General features: G+C 44.3%; 1 protein-coding gene across 2 annotated transcripts in view; it reads right to left on the reverse strand.

Moving 5' to 3' along the window:
* The window catches only part of LRWD1 (leucine rich repeats and WD repeat domain containing 1), a 62,126-nt gene that overhangs the window by 23,291 nt on the left and 12,975 nt on the right, over positions 1-25,860 (reverse strand). The window contains exons 1-5 of one of the 2 annotated variants that reach the window (XM_068270265.1): positions 23,571-23,916; positions 10,707-10,941; positions 8,797-8,916; positions 3,043-3,195; positions 83-187 (exon numbers count right to left, since the gene is read on the reverse strand). In XM_068270265.1, coding sequence (XP_068126366.1) covers positions 83-187; positions 3,043-3,195; positions 8,797-8,916; positions 10,707-10,931 — 603 coding nt within the window. In that variant the 5' untranslated portion in view covers positions 10,932-10,941; positions 23,571-23,916. Of the gene's footprint in view, positions 1-82; positions 188-3,042; positions 3,196-8,796; positions 8,917-10,706; positions 10,942-23,570; positions 23,917-25,860 lie in introns of those variants that run through there. The other variant, XM_068270264.1, reaches the window with a different exon arrangement.

The raw sequence follows: 25,860 nt of genomic DNA on the forward strand, positions 1-25,860 counted from the left end.
TTTTACGCTGCTGGGATTTGAGTGGCAGCAGGGTGAGTCTGATACCTAATCATTGCTAAACTGCAGAAAAAAAAATGCTTACCACAGAATGATCTGTACTTGCAGATAGTGGTTCAGGTAATGTATCAGAATCCCTTTTCTTCTCATGCAAAAGTGAAGAGATGAGCTCCTCTGCTATTATTTTTACCTGGGTGAATTAACAACAGACACTTGTATTTAACAAACAGAAAGTGAGATAACAGACTTCACAGTTAATTACTATTGACATGTGCAAGCTGGTTAAGTGGCAAGATAACATATGTATATATGGCTTATGCAATGTAGTGGGTGGACTGGTAATTTGCTATGGTGGTAAATATATTGAGGACCTTTTATACTTACCGCGTCAAGTCACAATACGTTCCCCCCCTCTCGCAGCTCGTCACAGTGGCCATTCAAGTTATTAAAGCATAAGGCACTGCAGAAGTAATGCAGAACCTGCAGTGTGTTACCCTGCAACTTCAGGAAGTGCACCGGAAATCCTGTGTTCATTTTTTTATCCTTCAGTCACACCACAGGTATGCTGCGTGGTGCAGCTTTTTGGCTGCAATGCAATTTTTCTGAATCGCACCGCAGCACATTAGTCTAAAAAAGACCATGAAGAGAGAAAAACATGGATTTCTGGCTTTATGCTAGGTACACACCATACAATTTTGCGTTAGATAGATGGTTCGATAGTTAATTTCCGATATGTCCGATCTTATTTTCGATCGTTTTTCTTATTGATTTCTCACAGAAGTGAATGGAAATAGATAAGAAAAGATGACAGAATCGAATTGGAAAATCGATCAGAAATTTGAATCGGAAATCGATCGGACGGAAAATCGATCAAAAAAAACGCATCGTGTGTACCCAAGCATTTGAGTTGATCCTTAGCAACCAACACTTTCTGAATGATTGACCCAAAGTAAGTACAGTATGCAGATCCAGTGCTCTGAGTCCACAAGCTAGGAGATATAATCACATGAATGGACTACATCTCCCAGCATGCACTGCCGTGGCCAGAGGCACGCTACATCACCGCAGGTATTTCATCCTTCTGTAGTGCGGCACAATGACAGAGAAGATGCAAGCCCCCATATAAACATAGGTAAGTAAATGCACACAGCCCATCAAAAAACCCCACAGCATTTACGAACCTTTCTTAAGGGAAGGTTCGTTTTATATATTTAATTTAGGAGCACCCCGGGGGTCAGGTGCCTTTAATTTAGGAGCACCCCGGTGCTCAGGTGCCTTTAATTTAGGAGCACCCCGGTGCTCAGGTGCCTTTAATTTAGGAGCACCCTGGTGCTCAGGTGCCTTTAATTTAGGAGCACCCTGGTGCTCAGGTGCCTTTAATTTAGGAGCACCCCGGTGCTCAGGTGCCTTTAATTTAGGAGCACCCCGGTGCTCAGGTGCCTTTAATTTAGGAGCACCCCGGTGCTCAGGTGCCTTTAATTTAGGAGCACCCCGGTGCTCAGGTGCCTTTAATTTAGGAGCACCCCGGTGCTCAGGTGCCTTTAATTTAGGAGCACCCCGGTGCTCAGGTGCCTTTAATTTAGGAGCACCCCGGTGCTCAGGTGCCTTTAAGCCAGCAGGTTAGCATCACATACAATCAACCTGCATTTTTTTGTTCTTTATTTAAGTAAACCTGTAGTGGTGAGGGATATGTAGCCTGCCATACAAAATTCCTTTAAATTGCAGTGCCTGTGTGGCTGTCTTACTGATATTTCTGCCTTCATCAGTGTCTGAAACAAACAACTAAATCAAGCATGGCCTGCATCCTTGTTCTGGGGTCTTTGGCCTAAAGTACTGGAGGCAAAGGGTCAGCAAGGCAGCCAGGCAATAAGCATAATTTAAAAGGAATTAAATATGGAGGCCTCCATATCCCTCTCACAAGGTCAGAGTGCCTTTCATATTCCACTTATCTCAGGGTTCCTCTAGAGGGGTTGGTAGATAATAGAAAAACAGATTGATGCTGAGAACAACAATGCCTTTCAGTATGTAATGGGTGGACCTCCATAACAAACAACTACCTGAAAAAGAAAAACCATTAGCTTTGATGTGTACTATAATATAGTAGAGTTTGAGTGGAGAGGTTTTCGATTTTTATATTTGTTTGGCTTTGGCTTAGATCTACCAAACTGTTTATCATTTTAAAGTTCACTGGGGCATCTTGCAGCGATCCCCTCCAAGCGGAACAGCCACACGCCTCCTCATCACGTCCCCATGCGCGGAAAAGTTTAACGCATGCACAGTACAGGAAAACCGTATGCATGCGCAAACCGTTATTTCCGATGGTAGCGTGATCAGGGTGCGTACAGGCACAGGGCCGCGCATGTGCAGTAGCCTCCGACTGACCATGACCTGACAGCTTTGAGGGGGTCACCCCTGCTTCCTGGGGGGCCGCGGAAGGTCGGCGTAGGCACAGGATAACTGCTGAGGTTTTTTTTTTGGCTTAAGGCCTCCTGCACACTACATGCAATACCGATTTTTAATACGATTTGATTTATGATTCCGATTAAAAAACGTAGAAGCATGCAGTACTTTATTTTTTTAATCTGAATCAAAAATTGAATTGTAGAAAAAAATTAAAATCGGAATCGCATGTAGTGTGCAAGTATCTTTTTAAAGTGGACCGAACTCAGAACTTCCTCTCTGCTCTAAAAGATAAACAGCATAATAATCTTTACAGAAAAATATGTATTTGTTGCAGCTGATAGAAATCCTGCAATAAATCTGCAGTATGTCTACTTCCTGCTTTCATGGAAGCAGACATAGGGTTAACATCCTGTTTTTACAAGTTAGTTGTGCTGGCACAGCTCAGAGATCAAATTACAGTTGTGGAATTAGACAGGCTAAACTCTCTAAATACATACAGGGTGGATTAATCTGTGTTTTCCTCCTTGTGTCCTGTACACGATTTCATGTCCACGTTCAGCCACTCATAATCAACAACTAGTTCTGTCCTTCCAGAGCAGGTAGGACAGAGTTTCTTCTGCAATCTAAGGTTTGAGGTCTTACCTTCCACTTGGTGAAGTCTTTCAGAGAGTTTGGACCATACTTCACATGATTTTCCACAGACTTCAAAAACTCTTTACTAACAGATTTAATCATGGTTGGTGTGGGCTCATTGGGAAGCTTGTCCTTGTAGTTCTTTTCCCAGTAATTTTCCACCTATGATAACACATACATTTATATTAAAATGACCGTACTTTGCTGCCACACTGAACATTTAATGGCATGTGTGCGCCATTTCAGTATATAGAGGATGGCCAGGATTTATTTCCCCCTTTCAATGGCTTAGGTTTCTCCTCCCCATTCAATAAAAAACCCCTGAAAACCCCAATAACACAGTATCACTGGTGAAGATCCAGTGATAACATCAAGCAGCATCTTCTGGTTTGGTTCCCAGGGTGTTGCGGAGGGAAGCTGCTGTGGCACTTCAGTCATGCTTTCTCCCTAATGGTGCCCATACATGGAACAATTTTTTCCGATTAGATCATTTCGTGCGATTACTCCATTAGATTGAGTATAAAGATTTTTCCAATATGTCTGATAGATTTTTATTGAAAAAATAGAATAATTTGTTTGTCATGATCAAAAAGAAATATTCTTTTTGACTTTCATTCGATTTGAGCATTTAGGTCGATTAAATGGGAAAATCGAATGTTTTTATTGTACCATTTAGTGGCTTTTGGAAGCAGGCCATAAAACACACACACTAATTTTAATCTCCCCTTTGTTTGATTGACAGTCTTATAAAAAATCTGCTTTATTCAGTTGCAAAACAAACAGAACAACATTTAGCACTAAAACCTTATCAGCATTGTTTCCTCAGCTATATAAGAGTGTTTTGCTTTTTTTTTTTTTTTTTAAAGATTTTTATTTTTGAAAAAAGTTTTTGTTTAACAATAATAACAAAAAGACACAAAGCGCTTCACATCGTGCCCGAAATTCACATGTTTTACAATGACCAGGTGACCAACCAGCGTCACCATGCCAATAATAACAGGGCACAGTGAATATATCTAAAACATTTCAGCTAAAACAGGTATTCTATTTTAAATGACAATGAGAAATTGGCAATAACATCGCTTCTCTATAACACATGGCTGCCCCCATGTGTATGACTTAGTAAACCGGAAAGGGTTCCACTTAGGTTTCAATATTTCTGGTGCACCTGAGGCCCAGAGGGAACATACACTCAGGATACACCCTCCTAAGATATCTCGGTTCAAGCTGTCCAGGTACGTTTATTTCCCTGTTAGAGCTGGTTCAGAACAAAAGACAATACAAGACAGGACAGAAGACAACACAAACACAGTAAGAAGAAAAGAAGAGAAAGAGAGAGAAGGTCCGGCCGGCCCCAGATGTACAGGGAACCACAGATGTCTGTATAAAATTTTTGGTTTCAAAGAGTCTCCATCATATCTTATATAAAACAAGACGCTCACACTACGCCAGGGTGGTGGGATGGGGGGTGTGTTAATTCCCCATTCTATTTTTATATTCATCAGATTCAGTAAATTCAAACCAAGGTCTCCATGTTTTCAAGAACTGTTCGTTTTTTGAATAGATTGTGTGTGATAGGTCCTCCATGCGTTCGGTTGCTTTAATCTCGAGCAGCCATTCAGCTATTGAAGGGGCCTGGGGTGACTTCCAATGTCTGGCGATAATTATGCGGGCCGCATTAATCAAATGTTTGGAAAGGGATTTCTTATATTTCCCAAGTGTTCTCGGTGTGTTATGCAGCAGATAATAGGCAGGATCTTCGGAGGCCTCGACCCCAGTTACCTGCGTGATAATGGTCTTTATGGCATCCCAGAATGGGCCAAGGGCTGGGCAGCTCCAAAATATGTGTATCAGGGTTCCCGTATGTGTCCCGCATCTCCAGCATAAGGAACCTCCCCTTTGTTTGATTGAACGGCGTTGGCCATATTTACCACCCACCTTCCCCTCAGATAAAAGGGGCAATATACTTCACTCATCCAATGTTGGTCTATGGCGACGATAGATGTAAAATACCCCAGGGCCCATGAGCGCTGCTGGAGACACACACACACACACACACACACACACACACACACACGGGCTGTGGAGTCGGTCCAAAAATCCACCGACTCCGACTCCTCGACTCCTCTAATTTGCATATTACAATTTTGTTGATTAAAAGTATGTAACATGAAATTCGTCTCTTAACTGCCAACGCTTAGGAATTTTACAAGACAACTGAAGTGAGAAGGATATGTAGACTACTATATTTATTCCCTTTAGACTAAAACTAGTCCTTGGTAAGAGTACTTGTAAAAGGTACAAACCGGAACAAAGAACATCTATCAGGCCCTAGGCAATGTAAGTGTGGGTACATGTAAGAATGATGTGCAGGTACTCTGTAGGGGAATGAGGAGATTCTTCCTCTATTACACATTCTTCATGCACAATCTGAACAAGGTTTATGGGTGACAGACAACACCTCTGTGTTCAATGTGCGCAGCATTCTCAGTGGATTCCCTGCAGCTCTGTGGGGAGTGCATATGTAGAGTATAGTACTACTGTGTAACAAAGTAAACCTGAGACAGATGAAATTAAAGTTTTATACATACCTTGGGCTTCCTCCAGCCGCCTTCAGGATAATCAGTCCCTCGTTGTCCGCCTCCACCACCTGGATCTTCTGCTATGAGTCCAGGTACTTGAGCCAGTCGGGCATAGTGCGCATGAACACACTCCGCCGCCAGGAGCATACTACACCTGTGCAGCACTATTGCGCAGGTGCAGAATGTTCCTGGCTGTGGAAGCGGCATGTGGCCGGACAGCGCTGACTGGCTGAATTACCAGGACTCATAGCAGAAGATCCAGGTGGTGGAGGACAGCGAGGGGCTGATTAGCCTGAAGGGGGCTGGAGGAAGCCCCAGGTATGTATAAACAAACTTTACTTTTCATCCGTCTCAGGTACCCTTTAATTTGTAGTCACCAAACCAAATTTTAACAACATATCAAATTATTTGATTTCATCAGCAAAGGGAGTGCATACATTTGCATAAATCAGCATCAGTGCAGAATTATTTCCATCTCATTGACCATCTCTATTAGTGACACAGCTACACATCAGGCTTTATTCTTACAGCATAGATGTTATTTAGTATATATGTTACGGCCAGAACCCGAAGTCTGGCCACTTCGGGTTCTGGCCGGTCAGAATGCGAAGTGGCCGGCTCATGCGGCCAAAGTAAGAAATGTGTGTGATTATCGGACTTTGGCCGGCCAGAACGCGTTGTGATTTCACCCGGCCGGCCAAGTCCCGAAGTCCCCCTTACTGCCGGCCAGCTGCTCTCCTCTCCCCACCGCCAGAAATCTCAGCTCCCCTCTCCTCCCCCGCTACTCAGACCTCCGATCAGGGCGACCGCACCAGCGAGGCAGAGAGAGGCAGAGCAGCTGCCAGCTCACGCGAGACCCGCAGGACCCGAACACTTCAATGCAGAAGTGTCATTGAACACTTCCGCATATGAAGTGTATGGGTCCGGGCGGGTAGCGAGTGCGCTGCGCTGCTCTGCCTTTCTCCACCTCTCTGGTCGCCCTGATTGGAGGTCTGCAGCAAAGCTCCCCCAGCCCAGCAAATCACCCCCAGCTATGCAAGGCACCCAGCAAAGCCCATAGCCCCCCCCCCCCCCCCCGACCATGCATTTCCAGCCATCAAATACCCCCCAGCCATGCATAGCCCCCCAGCAAAGCACCCACAGCCATGCATAGCCCCCCAGCAAAGCACCCACAGCCATGCATAGCCCCCCAGCAAAGCACCCACAGCCATGCACAGCCCCCCAGCAAAGCACCCCTAGCCACGCACAGCCCCCCAGAAAAGCACCCACAGCCATGCACAGCCCCCCAGAAAAGCACCCACAGCCACGCACAGCCCCCCAGAAAAGCACCCACAGCCACCCACAGCCCCCCAGAAAAGCACCTGCATTTATGCATAGCCCCCCAGCAAAGACACCTCCCCGAAGCCATGCACAGCCCCCCAGCAAAGCACCCCCAGCCATGCATAGCCCCCCAGCAAAGCACCCACAGCCACGCACAGCCCCCCAGAAAAGCACCTGCATTTATGCAAAGCACCCAGCAAAGACACCTCCCCGAAGCCATGCACAGCCCCCCAGCAAAGCACCCCCAGCCATGCACAGCCCCCGAGCAAAGCACCCCCAGCCATGCACAGCCCCCCAGCAAAGCACCCACAGCCATGCAAAGTGCCCAGCAAAGCACCCAGAAAAGCCCCCTTCATCTATGACTAATCACCACTGTAATTTGATCTCTCCCCTGTGTCACCTGACTGCCACAGCAGAGCAGCTAATTTAAAAGCACAGGATGTTATCAATATGTCTGCTCCCAAGAAAGCAGGATGTAGACACACTGCCGATTTATTGCAGGATTTGTATCAGCTGTAACTAAGAAATGCTTTTCTTTAAAAAGATTATTATGCTGCATCTTTCAGAGCAGAGAGGAAGTTCCGAGTGCCATTCACGGTGCTGGACAGGACCCAGGATGTTCTGGGATTTGTGCGTTTTGGACTTTGGCCGACTGACTTTGGCCGTTTCTAGAACTGGCCGGCCAATGTCAGAAATTCCCAGCATTTTGGACTTTGGCCGACGTCAAATCGGCCAGTTCTAGAAACGGCCGGCCAATTCTAGAATTGGCCGATTTCTGGTTTTGGCCATAACATATATAAGAGATTCCTGTGTACACATCATATATAAAGTCACAATCAGATGTGTATATCTGACCTTAAAAATACGGGGACTGCTTTATTGAAGCAGCACAAGTAACTAATTTTGATTGGTTTATTTCATTTTTGTGGACTAAGCACAGCTATTACTGTATATATACTGTATATATACATTATTTTTAATGACTATTATCTGAGAAATAGAACATTTTATCATATTTTCTATTTTAATTACAGTTACAAATTCATTAGGAGTCGGTGCATTTTTTCCCGACTCCGACTCCAGGCACCCAAAATTGCCCGACTCCACGACTCCGACTCCACGACTCCGACTCCACAGCCCTGACACACACACACACACACACACACACACACACACACACACTTACACACTTGTGCTTCCTTCGACCCCTGCAAAGCCTTGTCAGCATAACAACTCTCCCGTCCTGCTGTCCTGGCACACTGCTCCGCTGGTGCTCCCCATCTTCATCTTCGCTGGCTGCTTCTTCTCCATGACCCCTCGCCTGTCAGTACGCAATAACATGTCAGGTAACTGAAAAGCAGTGCACCGGGACAGATGAAGATGAGAGTGCACGGATTGGAGCAGCACGTCAGAACAGTTGAGTTGCTATGCTGCCAAAAATGGTGCAGAAGCCCTGGGGAACACAGTAAATTTGAGGGGGGGGGGGGGGACATTGAAATCTTGGGGGGTAGCTGGCTCTGGGGGCTGAATATGATGTGGGGGGCAAGGGACGCCCCCAGGTTAATTTTACCCCAGGCCCCCATTATGGCTTCAACAGGCCCTGGGGACATGTCTAATTTAAAGAATGAGGGGGGAGGGGGGATGAAAGAGGGAGTGAGGATAAGGTCCACCATGAAGGGTTGATGACCTCATGGGGAAAGGAGGAATGTGGAGGGTACACTCCTTTTATTACTTAGGTGGGTGCGTTAAAAGAAACTGGTCATAAGCTTTGCATATTATTTGTTTACCTGTAGATTCCCTTACTGGGAGCTGTGGTCTGTATATTTGTGTGCCCAATCCTGGCTGATGAGCATAGACTTACCCTAGAGGACAGTTCTCGGTGGTTGACAAACCGAATGTGATTGGCTAGAGAAGTGATATCTTTATTGTTCAATCGTCGCAGCTTCGGTAGAAGACAGCAGACTTTGTAGTTATCACTGACCTGAGTGAAAAGGAGATTATATTGCAATAAGTATATGACAACCATTTAAAAAATGCAATTAATTAATATTTACATGTAGTCTTATTAAAAAAAATTATATATATATATATATATATATATATATATATATATATATATATATATATATATATATATATATATATATATATATATATATATATATATATATATATATATATATATATATATATATTTATTAATAATAATAATAATAATAATAATAATAATAATAATAAAAAACAAAACAAAAACATTCTCATCTGGAAAGCAGAGCATTCACCCGAGACATTGATTCCCTAAGGCCTTGTTCACATTGCGTTCGGCTCGCGTGTTTGTCCGTGGTGGGCTATTTTTGAGGCGTCTTTTTCCCGATTCCCGGCGCTTGTGTGGGCGATTCATTTTTGTGCTTAGCGGTTTTCTAAGCGTTTTTTCCGAGAGGTTTTGTAATTCACTCCCTGACGCAAGTCAGGAAGTGAACGCTTCGACTCGGAAAATAATAAATACAATGTATTTATTCTGAACACGAACGCAACTGCTACATAAAGCGATTTTGTGAGCGTTTTGAATTTCCCCTATACTTTCCACTGAGGCGAAATTACCTCAAAAATGGTACATGCAGCGCTTTACTGAACGGACAGCGCACGACCCGCGCTGATATGAACCTTCTCATAGACATTTATAGTCCACGCGGTCGGGGGGCGTTTTTAAAAAAAAAAGCCAAAAACGCCTGCAGTGTGAACAAGCCCTAAAACAACATCAATATTAGCTAGAGCGGCAACAAAATAAATCTATAATTATCAGACAGTCATTTACATTTAAGTGTGATAAATTGTCTGGTCCATAACAGCATAAAGCAAACCTGTCAGCACTGACTGGTCCTTCCTCAACCTGTCAGATCCAATGCATTGGACCTGACAGCTTAAAGCGGATCCAAGATGAAAAACTAACTATAACAAGTAACTTGTCTATATATCTTATCTAAAGTTTAGATAGTTTACACAGCATATCTAGCTGCACACAGCTTCAACGTTTTATGATTATTAATCCTGTGATACAATGAGGGCAGCCATGTTCTGTTTGTCACATTGTCACAGGCTGAGGGCTGAAGATGCTATCAGCTTGCCTGTGTGTAAATTCAGTCCCCTCTCCTTCTCCCTCTGAAATCTCTGGCTAGTAATCTCCTCCTGCCCAGACTGAGCTCCCATAAGCCCTTACTTCAGTGCCAAGGCACTGTGAAAAGTTGTGGGTGAGGCTTGTTTAGTTTATAGGGAATTAGAGTAATAAAACAAAACAAGTATTTGGCTTGAGGAATGCCCAATAAACTATATGAAAGGAACACAATTACGCAATGAGTAAAAGTTTATCTCGGATCCCCTTTAAGAAAGGATCAGTCAGTCCAAAACACTGTGTGTCGCGCCTTATGGAGACCCGGCACACTTATCCTTTGTGTCTTTAACTTCCTTAACGGTTATTCCGAGTCAGGCTAATCAACCCGGAAGAAGGAAGCATGGGAATGACGTGGAACGAGAATGAAGTACAACGTCTAAGGCAGACGCATTGGGTAAGTTTACCCCCCCCCTCCCCCCTCGCCATGGGCAGCCCGATCCCAAACTTCAATTCCAAATAGCTACGTACTCCTAGCTACTCGGTATGATAAACCCTACACCAGGGGACGGTTCAAGCACATCAGTGAAAGCTTATTGGTAATTAACACTTTGCTATACATTGATTTTCCAAAGACTGAAGGCACAATTAAATCTGTCACTTACTGTCAGGTAGAGATTTTCTTCATACAGGACTTCCTCCAGACTGGGAAACTGTCGCAGAGAGGTTACATCTTCAATCTGATTGTCACTGACATTCAGCACCTTCAGTTTAGGCAAGTTGATCTTTTCTGGGATCTCGGATAGTGAGTTCCCGGAGAGGTCTACTTCCTCCAGATTTACCATTTTGGAAAAAAGAACTGGGTCTATATCTTTTGTTTCCAACTGCATCTTAGTCAAGCTGAAAATAAACAGGTGGATAACAACCAATCACTTTTTAATGGTCAATTTTTTCAAGGCAGATTTGAAAATGGAAATCATTACGAAATGGTTAAAATGGGCAAAAAAACTGTTCAAAGTTCTTAGATCCCTGCAATGTACTGAGGAGCACCCGAAGTCTGAAACAGGCTGTCTACTTGTGGGGTTGATGTGGCTGCATAAAATTTAAAGCTATAGGCGTGATACACACCAGCGGTTCTAGATACAAGCCTGGCTACAAGGGCATCAAGAGATAATTTGCATATTCAGTAGCGGTGCATTGTGGGTAAGCATGGTTGTTCACTTAAAGCGGAATATAACCCTGCATTTCAACTTTGCTATAAAACATTATTTACAGTATATTATTTGCAACCAGCATTTTTTTTTTTTACTAGACCAGCATTGGAAGGGTTACACAGGCCTTTAAAGTTCCTGGAGATTTCTGCAGACGCATCTGAAGCTGAAATAGATACATTTTGTTTACATAAATGTATCTAAGTGTTGAATGTGACTCATCTCTCTGACTGAGAAGGAGCTGGAGGACAGCCAAAGAGTGTGTAACATTTATCAATAAATACATTCAACTAAATAGAATGTAGCAATCTGAACTTCTGCATATCTCTCCACGGAACTTTAAACCTCTGTGTTTAACCCTTCCAATGCTGGTCTAGTAAAAAAAATGCTTTTTGCATATAATATGCTGTAAATAATATTTTAGAGCAAAGTTGAAATGCAGGGTTATATTCCGCTTTAAAGCTGAATTATCCAAAGTACCTTCTGTTTTAGGAAGGCAAATCACACCTAGATTTTTAAATAAATCACACAATCAAATATGGTTCTGATCAAGCAATAGACGACTGCAAAAGATGCACAGATAAATGTTACTAAACATTAAAAAAAATTTGATTTTTTTAAATGTATCACAGTCACCCTTGTGAAGGGGTAGGATTAGGCATCTAGTGAAAAGTCAGGTAATAAATGTTGTTTTGTTGGAAGGAGGAAAATGCTATACAAATCTGATCGACATTGACAAGGGCCAAATTGTAAAAGCTAGATGACTGGGTCCAAAGTGTGATGATAAATACTCCGGAGTATACACCTGGCCTTTGGTTCCTTGTATAGTTGGTGAAAAAAGATCATAAATGCTCCTCCAAAACCATACGCAACAAGACTTGATCTAGCCAGCCCCATTGCACAGCGTCCAATGCTCTTTCCGCGTCTAAGGTAAACACAGCAGCTTGCCTATGGGTTTGTTAAGCTTGGAGGTGTAATCTCCACAGTCAGCATGCAACACATAAGCTGACGTGAAGGAGGTACACACACCAGCACAAGGAATCAGGATATCCCCAGTTTAGTGGAGGAGAGGACTGACTCCAATAGGAGATTGTGGTGCACAGAGCCGGTGCAGATCCGAACAGCCACAAACAACACTTTCGTAATAACGTCTCAGCGCAAAGTAGCGCTGAGCGCATAAACCAGGACTGAGGAGATCAGGACAGGTAGACAGAATGAACGCTTGCTTAACTAGCCACTACTTAATGACAGCAAGCGTCCACAATAAAACAGACTGGAATGAGGTAGTCAATGCGTTTGCAGCAATGGCGTGCCTCACAAAGACAGGACAGGATAGTCAGGAAATAGCAGGATCAAGATAGATGAACGTAACACAGATAAATATACAATAATTATGATTTCCTAGCGTATTACAATTACAGCTATCAATGAAACTATTTGTAACGTCTGACTAACATATGTATATATCGGCAATGAACCGATATATGACATAAGCAGGAACTCTGACTAAGACTGGAGTAATACAGGGAACAGGACTCAGAAGGATTCGCTATCTCTTCGCAGAGATGAACGCAATCCACAAACAGGACCAGGAACAGGATAACTAGCTCAGCGTGCTGGAACGCTGACTAACGGAACACAGGATATAAACAGTTCGTGTACGTATATATCAGCGACACTGATGTATCAACGTAACACGAATACAAGGAAAATAATAAACGTGCAAGTATGCGTATATATTGGCGATGAACCAATATATGACACAAGACAAGCAAAGTAACAACTTCTAGAAACAAGAGCAGAACTAGGAGGACTCGCTGACCCCTTCGCAGGAGTCAGCGCAGTCCACACGGACTAGGAACGAGGTGGGGCACGGGCAGAGTAACAGACAGGATCTGAGACTATGGTAGCCCATGAGGCATTGCAGGAAGCAGTTCTTTATACTGAGGTCATCCAATGGGAGCAGACCTGCAGATTCCCACACAAGTGAATGGTAATTAATCACAGGCTGATAGCAGGAAAAGGCAGACAATGATATGCAGCCTGCAGGAAAGGGATTGCCCCTCCATTGCAGCAGACAATGTTTGTTTACACAAAAGCATATTAAACTGTCATTAACTTCAGAGCGACTGCAGATGGAATCAGCAACTAGTTTAAGTGCAAACCAAACTATGCAAGCAAATGCATGTAATGACATTAGAACTGCTTGGTTTGCAATACCACTGCAGTCAGCAGTAAACGCTGCAGAAGCGATCATAACAGTACCCCCTCCCTTAAACGCGGCCTCTGGACGCCTATGAAAACTGACATATTTCTCCTGAACCACCCAAACCAAAAAATCAGAAGTGGGAAATCCAGCAAACTGATCTGACTGAAAATTCATGAAGGTCGGATCAGCCCGACAAAACCAAATTCCCGAATCAGTCTCACCAAAACTAGACCAATTGGAACCAGAACCTACCGAACCATGCCCGTCAGCACTACAAGCCTCAGTGTGACACCCATCAGAACCACGACTTCCAGAAAACAACCCCAAGAAACTCTCTGAGCGATACCCACCGCCTTCCAAGGACTGTCCTTTGCAATGCCCACCGGAACTGTCCTTACCAACACAAAACCCACTGTTGAACCAGTCCAAGGTACCAGGACAAGTTTCCTCAGAGATCTCCCAGAACACTTGGAAGCTCCAAAGAGATCCCCACAGGTCAGAACGCCCCTTAGGCTCACATGGAGAACTATCAAGAACCCCTATGGAACCCAGGGCAACTCCAGAGTCAGGGTCACAAGGACAAACATCAAGATCAGGGCTTTTAGGGACCAGAACCATCTCCGGGCATGCAGGCCAACCGGCAACATCAGAACATGTCTCCACTAGGGAAGCACGTGAGCACGCTAACACAGACACATCTGGGCACTCTGGCATACGAAGCACATCTGGGCACAACGGCACAAGAGAAACCTCTGGGCATGTCAAGGAACTGCGAACCTCAAAGTCAGTCAAGACAGGACCGAAACCAGAACTGGGCAAAAAAAATTCATCATGACTAGACTTCACAGTTACTGGATTCTCACTAAAAACTGCAGGATCAGACTTAGATGTCGCTGATTCCAGCAGGGTTATTAACAAATCATGTTCAGGGGCATTTACAAGACAGGGCAAATCTTCTGATGTATGCACTGAACTAGACAGGGTTCCCATAGCTTCTTCTGGACTAGACAGAGACTCATCAAATACACTGGACTGGAGCTCATGAAGGGCTGCAAAACAAGTCAATATTGCAGCAATCCCCACTGAACTAGGCAAAACTGAGAAACTCACTGGACAGGAAGGGGACTCTGGAACTACTGCCACACCGGGCAGAAAACCAGAATTTTCCAGGATACAGGGCTGGGTTTCAGAAACACTCATTAACCCGGACTGAAATTCTGAGATTTCTACTATTTTTTCCAGCGAGTCAGAATTATCCATGTTACAGGGCAAGACTTCTGAAACATTCAGAGGACAGGGCTGGAGTTCCTCGGCTGTTACAACACTGGAGAGGGACTCAACAATATTGGTTAAATCAGACTGTGTACAGGGCAAGGTATCTAACACACTTGCTAACGAGGACAATATTTCAATGGCTTCTGCTTTGCTGGGCAGAAATTCATCAAGTTTTATTAGAGCAGACTGTAATTCCAAAACAGCTGCTAGACAAGTGAATATTACTGCAACACCAACTGAGGTAAGCAGTGCCTCAGACTCCTCTGCTAGAGGGTTTGAAGTATCCAAAGTACTGGGTGAAGCATAAGACTCTGCGACCACAGCTTCACTGGACAGGATCACTGAACAGTCCATATTGCAGGGCAAAACCATGGAAGCACCTGCTGGACAGCATAATGATTCTGTGACCTGAGTTTCATTGGAGAAATCTACTGCACAATTCATGGTACAGGGCAAATTCACTGGAACATTTTCTGAACAAGGTAATAATTCTACGATTTCAGGTTCACATAGCAGATGCTCTGAGCTATTCACGAAACTAGAGCGAGGTGTAGAGACAGGAAGATCAAGACACAAAGTTTGTGCATCTGAAGCACTATTCAATTGTAAAATTGGAAAATTCAGATGCTGGGGTTCTGAGGTTTCTAGACAGGATTGCTGGGACTCAGAAACTAATGTAGTGCATCTATTGGCATCTGCTGGATCAGACAGGAGTTGAACTTTATTAACACAGGTAAATTCTACAGAAGTGTTTGCAGAGGCAGGCGATGATTTTCTAATGTCTGTTTCACTGAACAAAGACTCATGAGTACTGGCTAGGCTGGACTCAGAAGTCAGCAGGACCTCTGGATTCTCTGCTGAGAAATTTGTGCAGGGCAAAGTTAAGAAAGTATCAGTGGCTTCTGTTTTACTGGGAAGTAACACTGAGTTATCCATGGTACAGGGTGGAGTTACAGGAACATTCACAAGACATGGCAGGGACTCAGTAACTGGAGAAGTGGGACAGTCTCCAATTGACAGTGTGTCTTCCCTGGTATCAACTGATTGAATCGCATAAAAATCGTCCAAAATCATCTTCCACACATCGATCAATGGAGCCACAAAGTCATACCCACACACACCAGTTTTTATTAGGTTATAGGCAGACTTAATGCATGCATTCAATACTAATTCACTTTTTGCACTGTAAAACTGACAAAATGAACTTGCATCTTTCTTCCATTCATAGACCAGGGCTTCCATCTCTCCTTTCTCAAATGGAGGATCCCATGCATATTTAACAGCTGAGCATTCCGGCTGATCAGAGTTTGCAAATGTGTTAGTGGCAGAAACATACATTGGGTTATTTAGCAGGTGATTGGCTGATTTCTTATTCCTAAGGATCTCCAATACCTGTAGCAAGTGTTGAACTGTAGTGTATGCAAATTTCCCTTGCTGCACGAATAAATTGATCTGTTCAATACTCTGTAATATATCTTCATAATCATATTCAGATAATTCATTTAAACAAGAACTTTTATTTTCCCTGGCTAGCAATGAAAGTTCATTAGTAGTTTCATAGGTCCATTTGACTCCCCTGAATGGTGACTGAATTTCATTATCTGCTACTGGCGGAGTCTCATTACAGATCTGATGCGCAGTCGCCAAGGGCAACGACTCCGCTGATTGTAACGCTTTTCTTTTGGAGCGTTTACGTTTGGCTTTAGACCCTGCTGCCTTAGCAGAAGAAAAGTTATCAGAACAATTATCTGCTTGCTGATTATTTTTGTAGGCAGTAGAAGGAGCAGCTGATTGACAAGCTGCCAGGAGCTTATCAAAAGGGCTAGGCAAATCGGTTTTGCGCAGCCAGTTATGGATCACAAACGCTAGAAATTCCAGTGGTCTCTCTTTTAAATTGGTATGATCCAAGACATCGTAGGCCCACTGAAACAATCTTCCCTTAAATAAAACATAAACTAGCTGGGGGGCCCACGTTGAAACAGGAGTAGCCTGGAGCTCGGGATTGGCCAGGAACCTGGTACATTCAGAAAAAAACTCATTTTCTGTTTCAGAATTGAGTTTCTCAAATTTCTTAAAGGAACAGGAACCATAACAAACAGTGTCATTTTTGCTGGGAACCCCCCCCCCCCCCCCACAATGGGGATTGGTAATGGGGCTACCATAATGTTAAGCTTGGAGGTGTAATCTCCACAGTCAGCATGCAACACATAAGCTGACGTGAAGGAGGTACACACACCAGCACAAGGAATCAGGATATCCCCAGTTTAGTGGAGGAGAGGACTGACTCCAATAGGAGATTGTGGTGCACAGAGCCGGTGCAGATCCGAACAGCCACAAACAGGTAATAAATGTTGTTTTGTTGGAAGGAGGAAAATGCTATACAAATCTGATCGACATTGACAAGGGCCAAATTGTAAAAGCTAGATGACTGGGTCCAAAGTGTGATGATAAATACTCCGGAGTATACACCTGGCCTTTGGTTCCTTGTATAGTTGGTGAAAAAAGATCATAAATGCTCCTCCAAAACCATACGCAACAAGACTTGATCTAGCCAGCCCCATTGCACAGCGTCCAATGCTCTTTCCGCGTCTAAGGTAAACACAGCAGCTTGCCTATGGGTTTGTTAAGCTTGGAGGTGTAATCTCCACAGTCAGCATGCAACACATAAGCTGACGTGAAGGAGGTACACACACCAGCACAAGGAATCAGGATATCCCCAGTTTAGTGGAGGAGAGGACTGACTCCAATAGGAGATTGTGGTGCACAGAGCCGGTGCAGATCCGAACAGCCACAAACAACACTTTCGTAATAACGTCTCAGCGCAAAGTAGCGCTGAGCGCATAAACCAGGACTGAGGAGATCAGGACAGGTAGACAGAATGAACGCTTGCTTAACTAGCCACTACTTAGTGACAGCAAGCGTCCACAATAAAACAGACTGGAATGAGGTAGTCAATGCGTTTGCAGCAATGGCGTGCCTCACAAAGACAGGACAGGATAGTCAGGAAATAGCAGGATCAAGATAGATGAACGTAACACAGATAAATATACAATAATTATGATTTCCTAGCGTATTACAATTACAGCTATCAATGAAACTATTTGTAACGTCTGACTAACATATGTATATATCGGCAATGAACCGATATATGACATAAGCAGGAACTCTGACTAAGACTGGAGTAATACAGGGAACAGGACTCAGAAGGATTCGCTATCTCTTCGCAGAGATGAACGCAATCCACAAACAGGACCAGGAACAGGATAACTAGCTCAGCGTGCTGGAACGCTGACTAACGGAACACAGGATATAAACAGTTCGTGTACGTATATATCAGCGACACTGATGTATCAACGTAACACGAATACAAGGAAAATAATAAACGTGCAAGTATGCGTATATATTGGCGATGAACCAATATATGACACAAGACAAGCAAAGTAACAACTTCTAGAAACAAGAGCAGAACTAGGAGGACTCGCTGACCCCTTCGCAGGAGTCAGCGCAGTCCACACGGACTAGGAACGAGGTGGGGCACGGGCAGAGTAACAGACAGGATCTGAGACTATGGTAGCCCATGAGGCATTGCAGGAAGCAGTTCTTTATACTGAGGTCATCCAATGGGAGCAGACCTGCAGATTCCCACACAAGTGAATGGTAATTAATCACAGGCTGATAGCAGGAAAAGGCAGACAATGATATGCAGCCTGCAGGAAAGGGATTGCCCCTCCATTGCAGCAGACAATGTTTGTTTACACAAAAGCATATTAAACTGTCATTAACTTCAGAGCGACTGCAGATGGAATCAGCAACTAGTTTAAGTGCAAACCAAACTATGCAAGCAAATGCATGTAATGACATTAGAACTGCTTGGTTTGCAATACCACTGCAGTCAGCAGTAAATGCTGCAGAAGCGATCATAACAGGGTTATTGGGTATGCCTTCACTTGTTCCAGCACTGCCAGCAGCCTGCTAACATTTGCCACTGATGGATGGCAAATGCTATGTAATGTAGATGGTTGGTAAGGCCCCTGTACCATATGGAAAAGTAACTTGCAACATGTACCCCATATTTTGCCCAATATAATTTCTTTTTAAGTTTTGGTATATACTGTATATCCTCATATATAAGTCAAGAAATTTAGGTCTGATTCACTAAAGAAAAATATAGGGGGTCACCTTATACACAAGTCAGATCTATATTTCTGACTCATAGCCAGGGAACCTCTCTCTCCTGCTACTTATTGCAGAGTGAGCCGCAAGAGAAGCCTTTCAGGACCGAGAACCTTGTCTTTGATGCCTTCACAGTGTTTATTTTTCCTTATTTCAGCACCCACCTCTTGCTATACTCCCCATGTTGCAAGCTGTAGTAGCTGACAGTGACTGTAGCGCCAACGTTTCTGTGCATCTTTGGCTTATGACATCCTAAGCTGTAGTGGAAGTCACATATCTGTCAATGCAGGGTTCCGTGTCCTATGCGCTCATGCTGGTTAGCGTAATCAGTGTCTCTCCGACTGCCATGACAACAGCTGGAGTGACGCTGATTACGCTAACCAGCATGAGCACATAAGACGTGAGAGGAGATCACAGAACATGGAACCCGGCATTGACAGATAGGTGGCTTCCACCGTGGCTCGCAACATGGTTGGGTATAGCGAGATGCGGGAGCAGAAGCAGGGGAAACTAAGCATGGTGAAGGTATCGAGGATACGACACCCGGGGCTGAAAGGCTTCTGCTGCAGTTTTTTGTATTTTTATTTTTAAAAAAATGTTCTAATTGACTTGCATTAAAACCGCAGTAAAATCACGGCAAAATTGCCGCATTCGTGATTTTTTAAAAAAAATAAGTTATCGATGCAATTTTGCTGCTATTTTAATGCAAGTCAATGGGGGCATTTTTTAACTGACTGATAGAAAAAAAATGCTCGGAGGTGAGGCTCAGCCCTAAGATGGAGTATTCGACAAAAACTTATATTGTTGCTGAGGTAGCAACTGACTAAGAGATATTACTGCTTTCCTGTTGTGTGCTGCAGCCCATCTTTATTTATATATTTCTTATGGAGACTGGGGATCTCCAGGCTGCGTGCATGCTTTGCATACTATTGCATATCATTTGGTTTGTGTTCACTGAGTGAGCCTATACAGCTTGAGGAAGGAGTTTGCCTCCGAAACAGCGTCTGTCACTGTCCCTGGGCTTTACTTCATGCAATAAAGAGCGTAAATACATCTACGTGGTGTTGCTGATCTCTACTACTTATAATATTTTTTTTCATACATCAAATGTCTAAATTATTAAAAACGTCTAATAATGTTTGCCCACCTTAACAGACGGACTTAAAGACAGAGACCTGACTGAAGTAGAGTGACTCCGAGACAGACACACAGTGATGGCTTGTTCACACTAGGGGCGTTTTTGCCCTTTTTCCAGTGCAGGCAATTTTCAAAATCGCCCACAAGATGTTTGTGCAATGAATATCTATGAGAAGGTTCATATCAGCGCGGTTCGTTCACTGCGCGTTCAGCAAAGCGGTGCCTGGAGCATTTTGGGAGCGGTTTTGCTATAATGGAAGGTATAGGAAGAGCGCTAAACCGTCACAAAACCGCTTTATGTGGCGATTGCTTTCGCATATTTTAGACCAAAAACACTGCATTTATTATTTTCCGGGTCAGAGTTCACTTCCCGACTTGCGCCAGGGAGTGAGTGAATGACAAAACCGCTCTGGAAAAGCGCTTTTACCAGAAACACAGCACGTAATGGAGCACCGGGAGGGGGAGAAAAACCCGCCGCACAAAATCGCAAAACGCTTGTGATTACGATTTTAGGTGTGAATGAGGCCTGACTTAAGTGATAGGGTAGAGCACACAGGTTAGATGTAGGGTTAGACAGACAGTGACTGTAGTGATAGGGTAGAGCACACAGGTTAGATGTAGGGATACACAGACAGTGACTGTAGTGATAGGGTAGAGCACACAGGTTAGACGTAGGGTTAGACAGACAGTGACTGTATTGATAGTGTAGAGCACACAGGTTAGATGTAGGGTTAGATAGAAAGTGACTGTTGTGATAGGGTAGAGCACACAGGTTAGATGTAGGGTTAGACAGACAGTGACTGTAGTGATAGGGTAGAGCACACAGGTTAGATGTAGGGTTAGACAGACAGTGACTGTAGTGATAGGGTAGAGCACACAGGTTAGATGTAGGGTTAGACAGACAGTGACTGTAGTGATAGGGTAGAGCACACAGGTTAGATGTAGGGTTAGACAGACAGTGACTGTAGTGATAGGGTAGAGCACACAGGTTAGATGTAGGGTTAGACAGACAGTGACTGTAGTGATAGGGTAGAGCACACAGGTTAGATGTAGGGTTAGACAGACAGTGACTGTAGTGATAAGGTAGAGCACACAGGTTAGATGTAGGGTTAGACAGACACTGACTGTATTGATAGTGTAGAGCACACAGGTTAGACGCAGGGTTAGACAGACAGTGACTGTAGTGATAGGGTAGAGCACACAGGTTAGATGTAGGGTAAGATAGGGTACCTGAATATGTACCTTAAAGGTAGCCATACACTGGTTGATTTGCCATCAGATTCGACCAACAGATAGATCCCTCTCTGATCGAATCTGATCAGAGAGGGATCGTATGGCTACCTTTACTGCAAACAGATTGTGAACCGATTTCAGCCTGAAACCGTTCACAATCTGTTGTGGTGGTGGTGGTGCTGCCGCCGCCGCTCCCCCCGCCACATACATTACCTGCTCCGCAGGCGCCACTGTCCCTGGTCACCGCTGCTCCGTCTCCGCTCTGGTCTCCAGGTCCGGCATGCTTTACTTCTTCCTGCCCGTCAGGAAGTTTAAACAGTAGAGCGCCCTCTACTGTTTAAACTTTCTGCCGGGCTAGAAGAAGTGAAGCATGCTGGACCCGCAGACCAGACCAGCGCGGAGACGGAGCAGCGGTGACCGGGGGCATTCGTGCCGGCGGAGCAGGTAATGTATGCGGGCTCTATTGCGTCGGTCGTCGGGTACTCGAACGCCGCTAGCGACGCGCTCCCTACCCGCGGGCGATCAACGGTAATTTTCTGCACGGAGCGATCGACGGGATCGGACGAAATGGATCGAAATTCGGAGTGTTGCGGGAACGATGTGACAGCAGATTCGATCCCAGTGATCGAATCTGCTGTCGATCTGGTGGGAATCGGCCTAGTGTATGGCCAGCTTAACTCTTGGGCCCATATGCAATTCCCCTTTTCTCCTAAGTTTTCTCTTAGGTGATCATTTTTCATCTTCTCTTTAAAATAACTTTTCAGCGTTTTACAATTCAAAAATGACCAAAAGTAGTAGAAAAAGTATTATCAAAATGATTTGGAGTATTTTTATTATTTGCTGGGGGTTACATTGGCATTGTATTAACAAGGCGTGAAAATATCAACTTGGAGAAAGACTGAATTGCATATGGCCCTGGATGTCTTATTTACAAAATGATATTTGTATGTTCTCCTCTGAAGCATGGAATACCTTTGTTTAGTGTCTGTGAAGTCCCATTCTGTAGTTATTCCCACTTCCTGCTAGCCTACGGGGGAGAAGTGGGAATACCTGAGAAATGGGGCATCAAAGTAAACATGGTATTTTCCTATAACACATAATTAGCTACCTACCTTTGTCTCTGTGAAGTCTCTTTCTTTAGGTATCCCTACTTCCTCAATGTAGATTTGCTGCTGGTCTTCACAGAGGAAGAGGGAATATTTGAGAAATGGAACATCACAGAGACACAGCTAATCATGTACCAGAAGAGAATATAAAAATAAATTTCATTAAACCCCCCCCCCCCCCCCCCCCAAGAAAAAATAAATTAAAAAAAAAACCACACAAATGTGAGGTAAAAGATGACTAGCATCTATTAGATTAGGGTAGTGTAGTGTAGGACCTGCCCTAGAGGAGTCAACCTTGGCGTGGTGGGCAGGCTTAATATCTTTTGATCAACGATCTTTATGTTAAAGTATCTGCAGCATTTAAGGTTCCCATACATGTGTTGATTTTACCCGGCAGATGCAATCAAAAAATTATATTGGCGTCAATTCACAAATCTTCTCATAAATTACTTATTTTTCACTTATTTAATAAAAATAACCTTTCAGCAAATTTACAAGCAAAATAATCACTCAAAGTAAGTTGTTTAACTTAATCTCAATTTTACTTTTCTTACCCTAAGGCCTCTTTCACACTAAGACGTTGCGTTTTAGGGGATGTTAAGGTCGCATAACGTGCCCCTAACGCAACGCATGGTGGTAATGAAGTTGGACCTCAGATTGAGCTGCGTTATGAGGCTCTTAGTGCTATCCTGGGAAGTTCGGATCTTTTCAATGATTCGGATGATTCGAATCGGATCATTGAAAAGATCCGGATCTTTTACCACGGGGCGGTGCGGTATTTTTACCACACCGCATCTCCAGGCAATCAAAGTCTATGGAAACTTTCATACTTCCATGAGGCGATGGAAGTAAGGTTTTCGCCACATCCCTGACGCAGGTCCAAAACTATGTTAACACTGCGGTGATGCATCTGCGTCGGCCTGGAAGTCATGTTAGTCTATGGCGACACCTGGATTTAGAAAAATTACTCACGTGACATGGAAGCATATTTTAACATTACGCTTCTGCATACCCAAAGCAGGAAGTGATGGCAAGCGCGCGTCACTTCCAGCTTGGCTAGTGGCCAGACAGGGTACATTGCGCCAATGCTGGTTTATAGTGTAAAAGCAGACTCAGATGTCGATTTGGTTGTCTGGTGCTGGTCTATATCTATAAACAATTATATTAAACTAAAGTCCTGCTTACTTTTTAGAAGCTGCAGCGCCAACAGACTGTGTAGTTACTGGTGACTAATGAGTCAGGTCCTTATTACCAGTGCCAGGGATGCCTGTAAGTATGCTGTGACTCTCCTGTCATCCTGTCCTGCTCTGACTGACATTGTGCAGCCTCCAGTGAAGACGATCTCCCTCCTTCTGCATCTGTCTCTGTGCTGCTGTCACTGCAGGGCTGGTCTCATAGCAACACACAACTTCCTCCCCAGCTCAGTGCTGCTGGTATCCCCCTCTGCCATCAGATGCAGTATCTGTATGCAGAACACAGTGCCTGCACCTCAGGCCGCAGGATCTCTCAGCAGAGCCCAGTATTTCAATCCTCCCTCCTCAGCTCAGTCCTCAGCATTACTGGCTAGCAGGCATCAGATGACTGCAGAGGCAGCTGCTGATTGGCTGGAACCTGCTGCGTGACAAGGAGGTGGAGCCAAATGGGACAAACACAGCAAGAGACAGCCAGGTGGGCTCCCAGGACTGCTATTGGCTTGGGGGTGGGACTTAGAAACTAGCAGCCAGTGCAAAACTGTAAGTAACCTAATTTACTGTAATTAGGTTACTTACAGTTTTGCAGGGGCTGCTAGGTTCTGTGCCCTGTCCCCCCGTCAATAGCAGTCCTCAGAGCCCTCCTGGCTGTCTCTTGCTGCCAGTCATCTGTGTTTGTCCCGTTTGGCTCCACCTCCCATTCCTCATAGCACAGCAGGTTCCAGCCAATCAGCAGAAACCTCAGCAGTCATCTGATGGCTCCTCCTAGTTCACACTTCTTTTCTTGCCTTCCTTTGTTGCCCTTCATGGCCTTGGGTCTCATCTCACAAGGGTCATGAAACAAGTGTGGGCATCATGATCTTCACACCCATAACAAGGCTAGCCACACAAACACCTGATCTGAAGTATAGTCCCCTGTATCGGAGGAAGGGAAGGTTAGTAGTTGGGGCCCCCCACAGCTCTGAGTTGCTTCTCTCTAGTTATGCCCCTGGGAGGGGGTGGGGGGGGGGGAGGTTTGCCAATTTAAGGGCTTGTTCTCACTACGGCGATTAGCAGGCGTTTCCCGCTAATCACCGAAGCGCTATCACTTTTTAAAGCACTAGTGCTATTCTAACCCTATTGGCAGTGATCTCACTGCCACGATTGGCACGGATCGGGGCGATTAGCGCCAATCGTAAAACGTGTTACCTGCAGCATTTTGCTGCGATACTAGAGTGATCACAGTACAGTGCTTAATAAAGAGCTGATCACGATCACTCTGAATTGCAGAAGTGTACAGCGATTTTAACTGCGCTAATCACTGTAAAATCACTTGTACAAAGCGGTAGCGCTACCGTTTTGCGCTTTTAAATGTGAATGTGGCCTAACAGCACACGACAGAGTGGGAAGGAATGGGCGGGGTGAGTAGGAGAACAATAAGCTCAATAACCTTGTGGCCGATACCATCCGCGATCTGGATTGCTAGCCAACACATCGACAGGACCAGTTTTTTTACCCATTAGGAGCCACATATAGCAAAGTTATATGTTGCTGCGTGTCCGTTATTTTTTAGAGGGGGTGGAGGTGAGGGGGGGGGGGTTGCCACTGGGGAAGTGTGCCTTTCCCAGCCTGGCAGGGTGTGTAGAGTGGCATAGGGTGCTTCTCTATAATTAACCTGTTCCAGGTGGCTGAATGACATCTCCTCTCCTCCACCGGCGGCGCTGCAATCTCTGCATCCTCCTCAGAGTTTCGATCACATGGTATGACGTGATCGTAACCCAGGGGAAGGTGTCAGTGATGCAGCGCCGTCTGGTGGTGGAAGAGGGGTAATGGAAGTTTTATTTCAAAACTATATAGCTGAAACGTAAAAAGTGATTTTTTTTTTCTCCCATTCTTCTTCCCTTTAAAATGCATATAAAATAAAATAATGCTAAGCAAAAAGTACCAGCCTTATTTGTGGGGAAAAACAATGTAAAGATCATTTAGCTGTGATAAGTAACGATAAACATATTTGTGAAGGAATGGGAAGCGTGTGAAATGTGATTTCACTTTTTCCCCTTTCTTTTATCTTTTTCCTCCTATACTTTCAATCTTTCCCCTTTTTCCTCTTTCCTCTACGTTCCCATCCAACTAAGTCCCCCTATTTCTTTTTCTACCCCTCCTTTATTTTCCCTACCCCCCTCTCCCCCATCCTTTTTTTTTTATCCCCATCCTTCCATCATAAATTGTATTGGACATAATTTTTATGTTTGAGAGCTTGGCTTGTTTATTATGGTAGTGGTTCTTGAGGGGGCTCACCCCATTAT

The sequence above is a fragment of the Hyperolius riggenbachi genome, chromosome 2 (assembly GCF_040937935.1).
Source record: "Hyperolius riggenbachi isolate aHypRig1 chromosome 2, aHypRig1.pri, whole genome shotgun sequence".
Taxonomy (NCBI): domain Eukaryota; kingdom Metazoa; phylum Chordata; class Amphibia; order Anura; family Hyperoliidae; genus Hyperolius; species Hyperolius riggenbachi.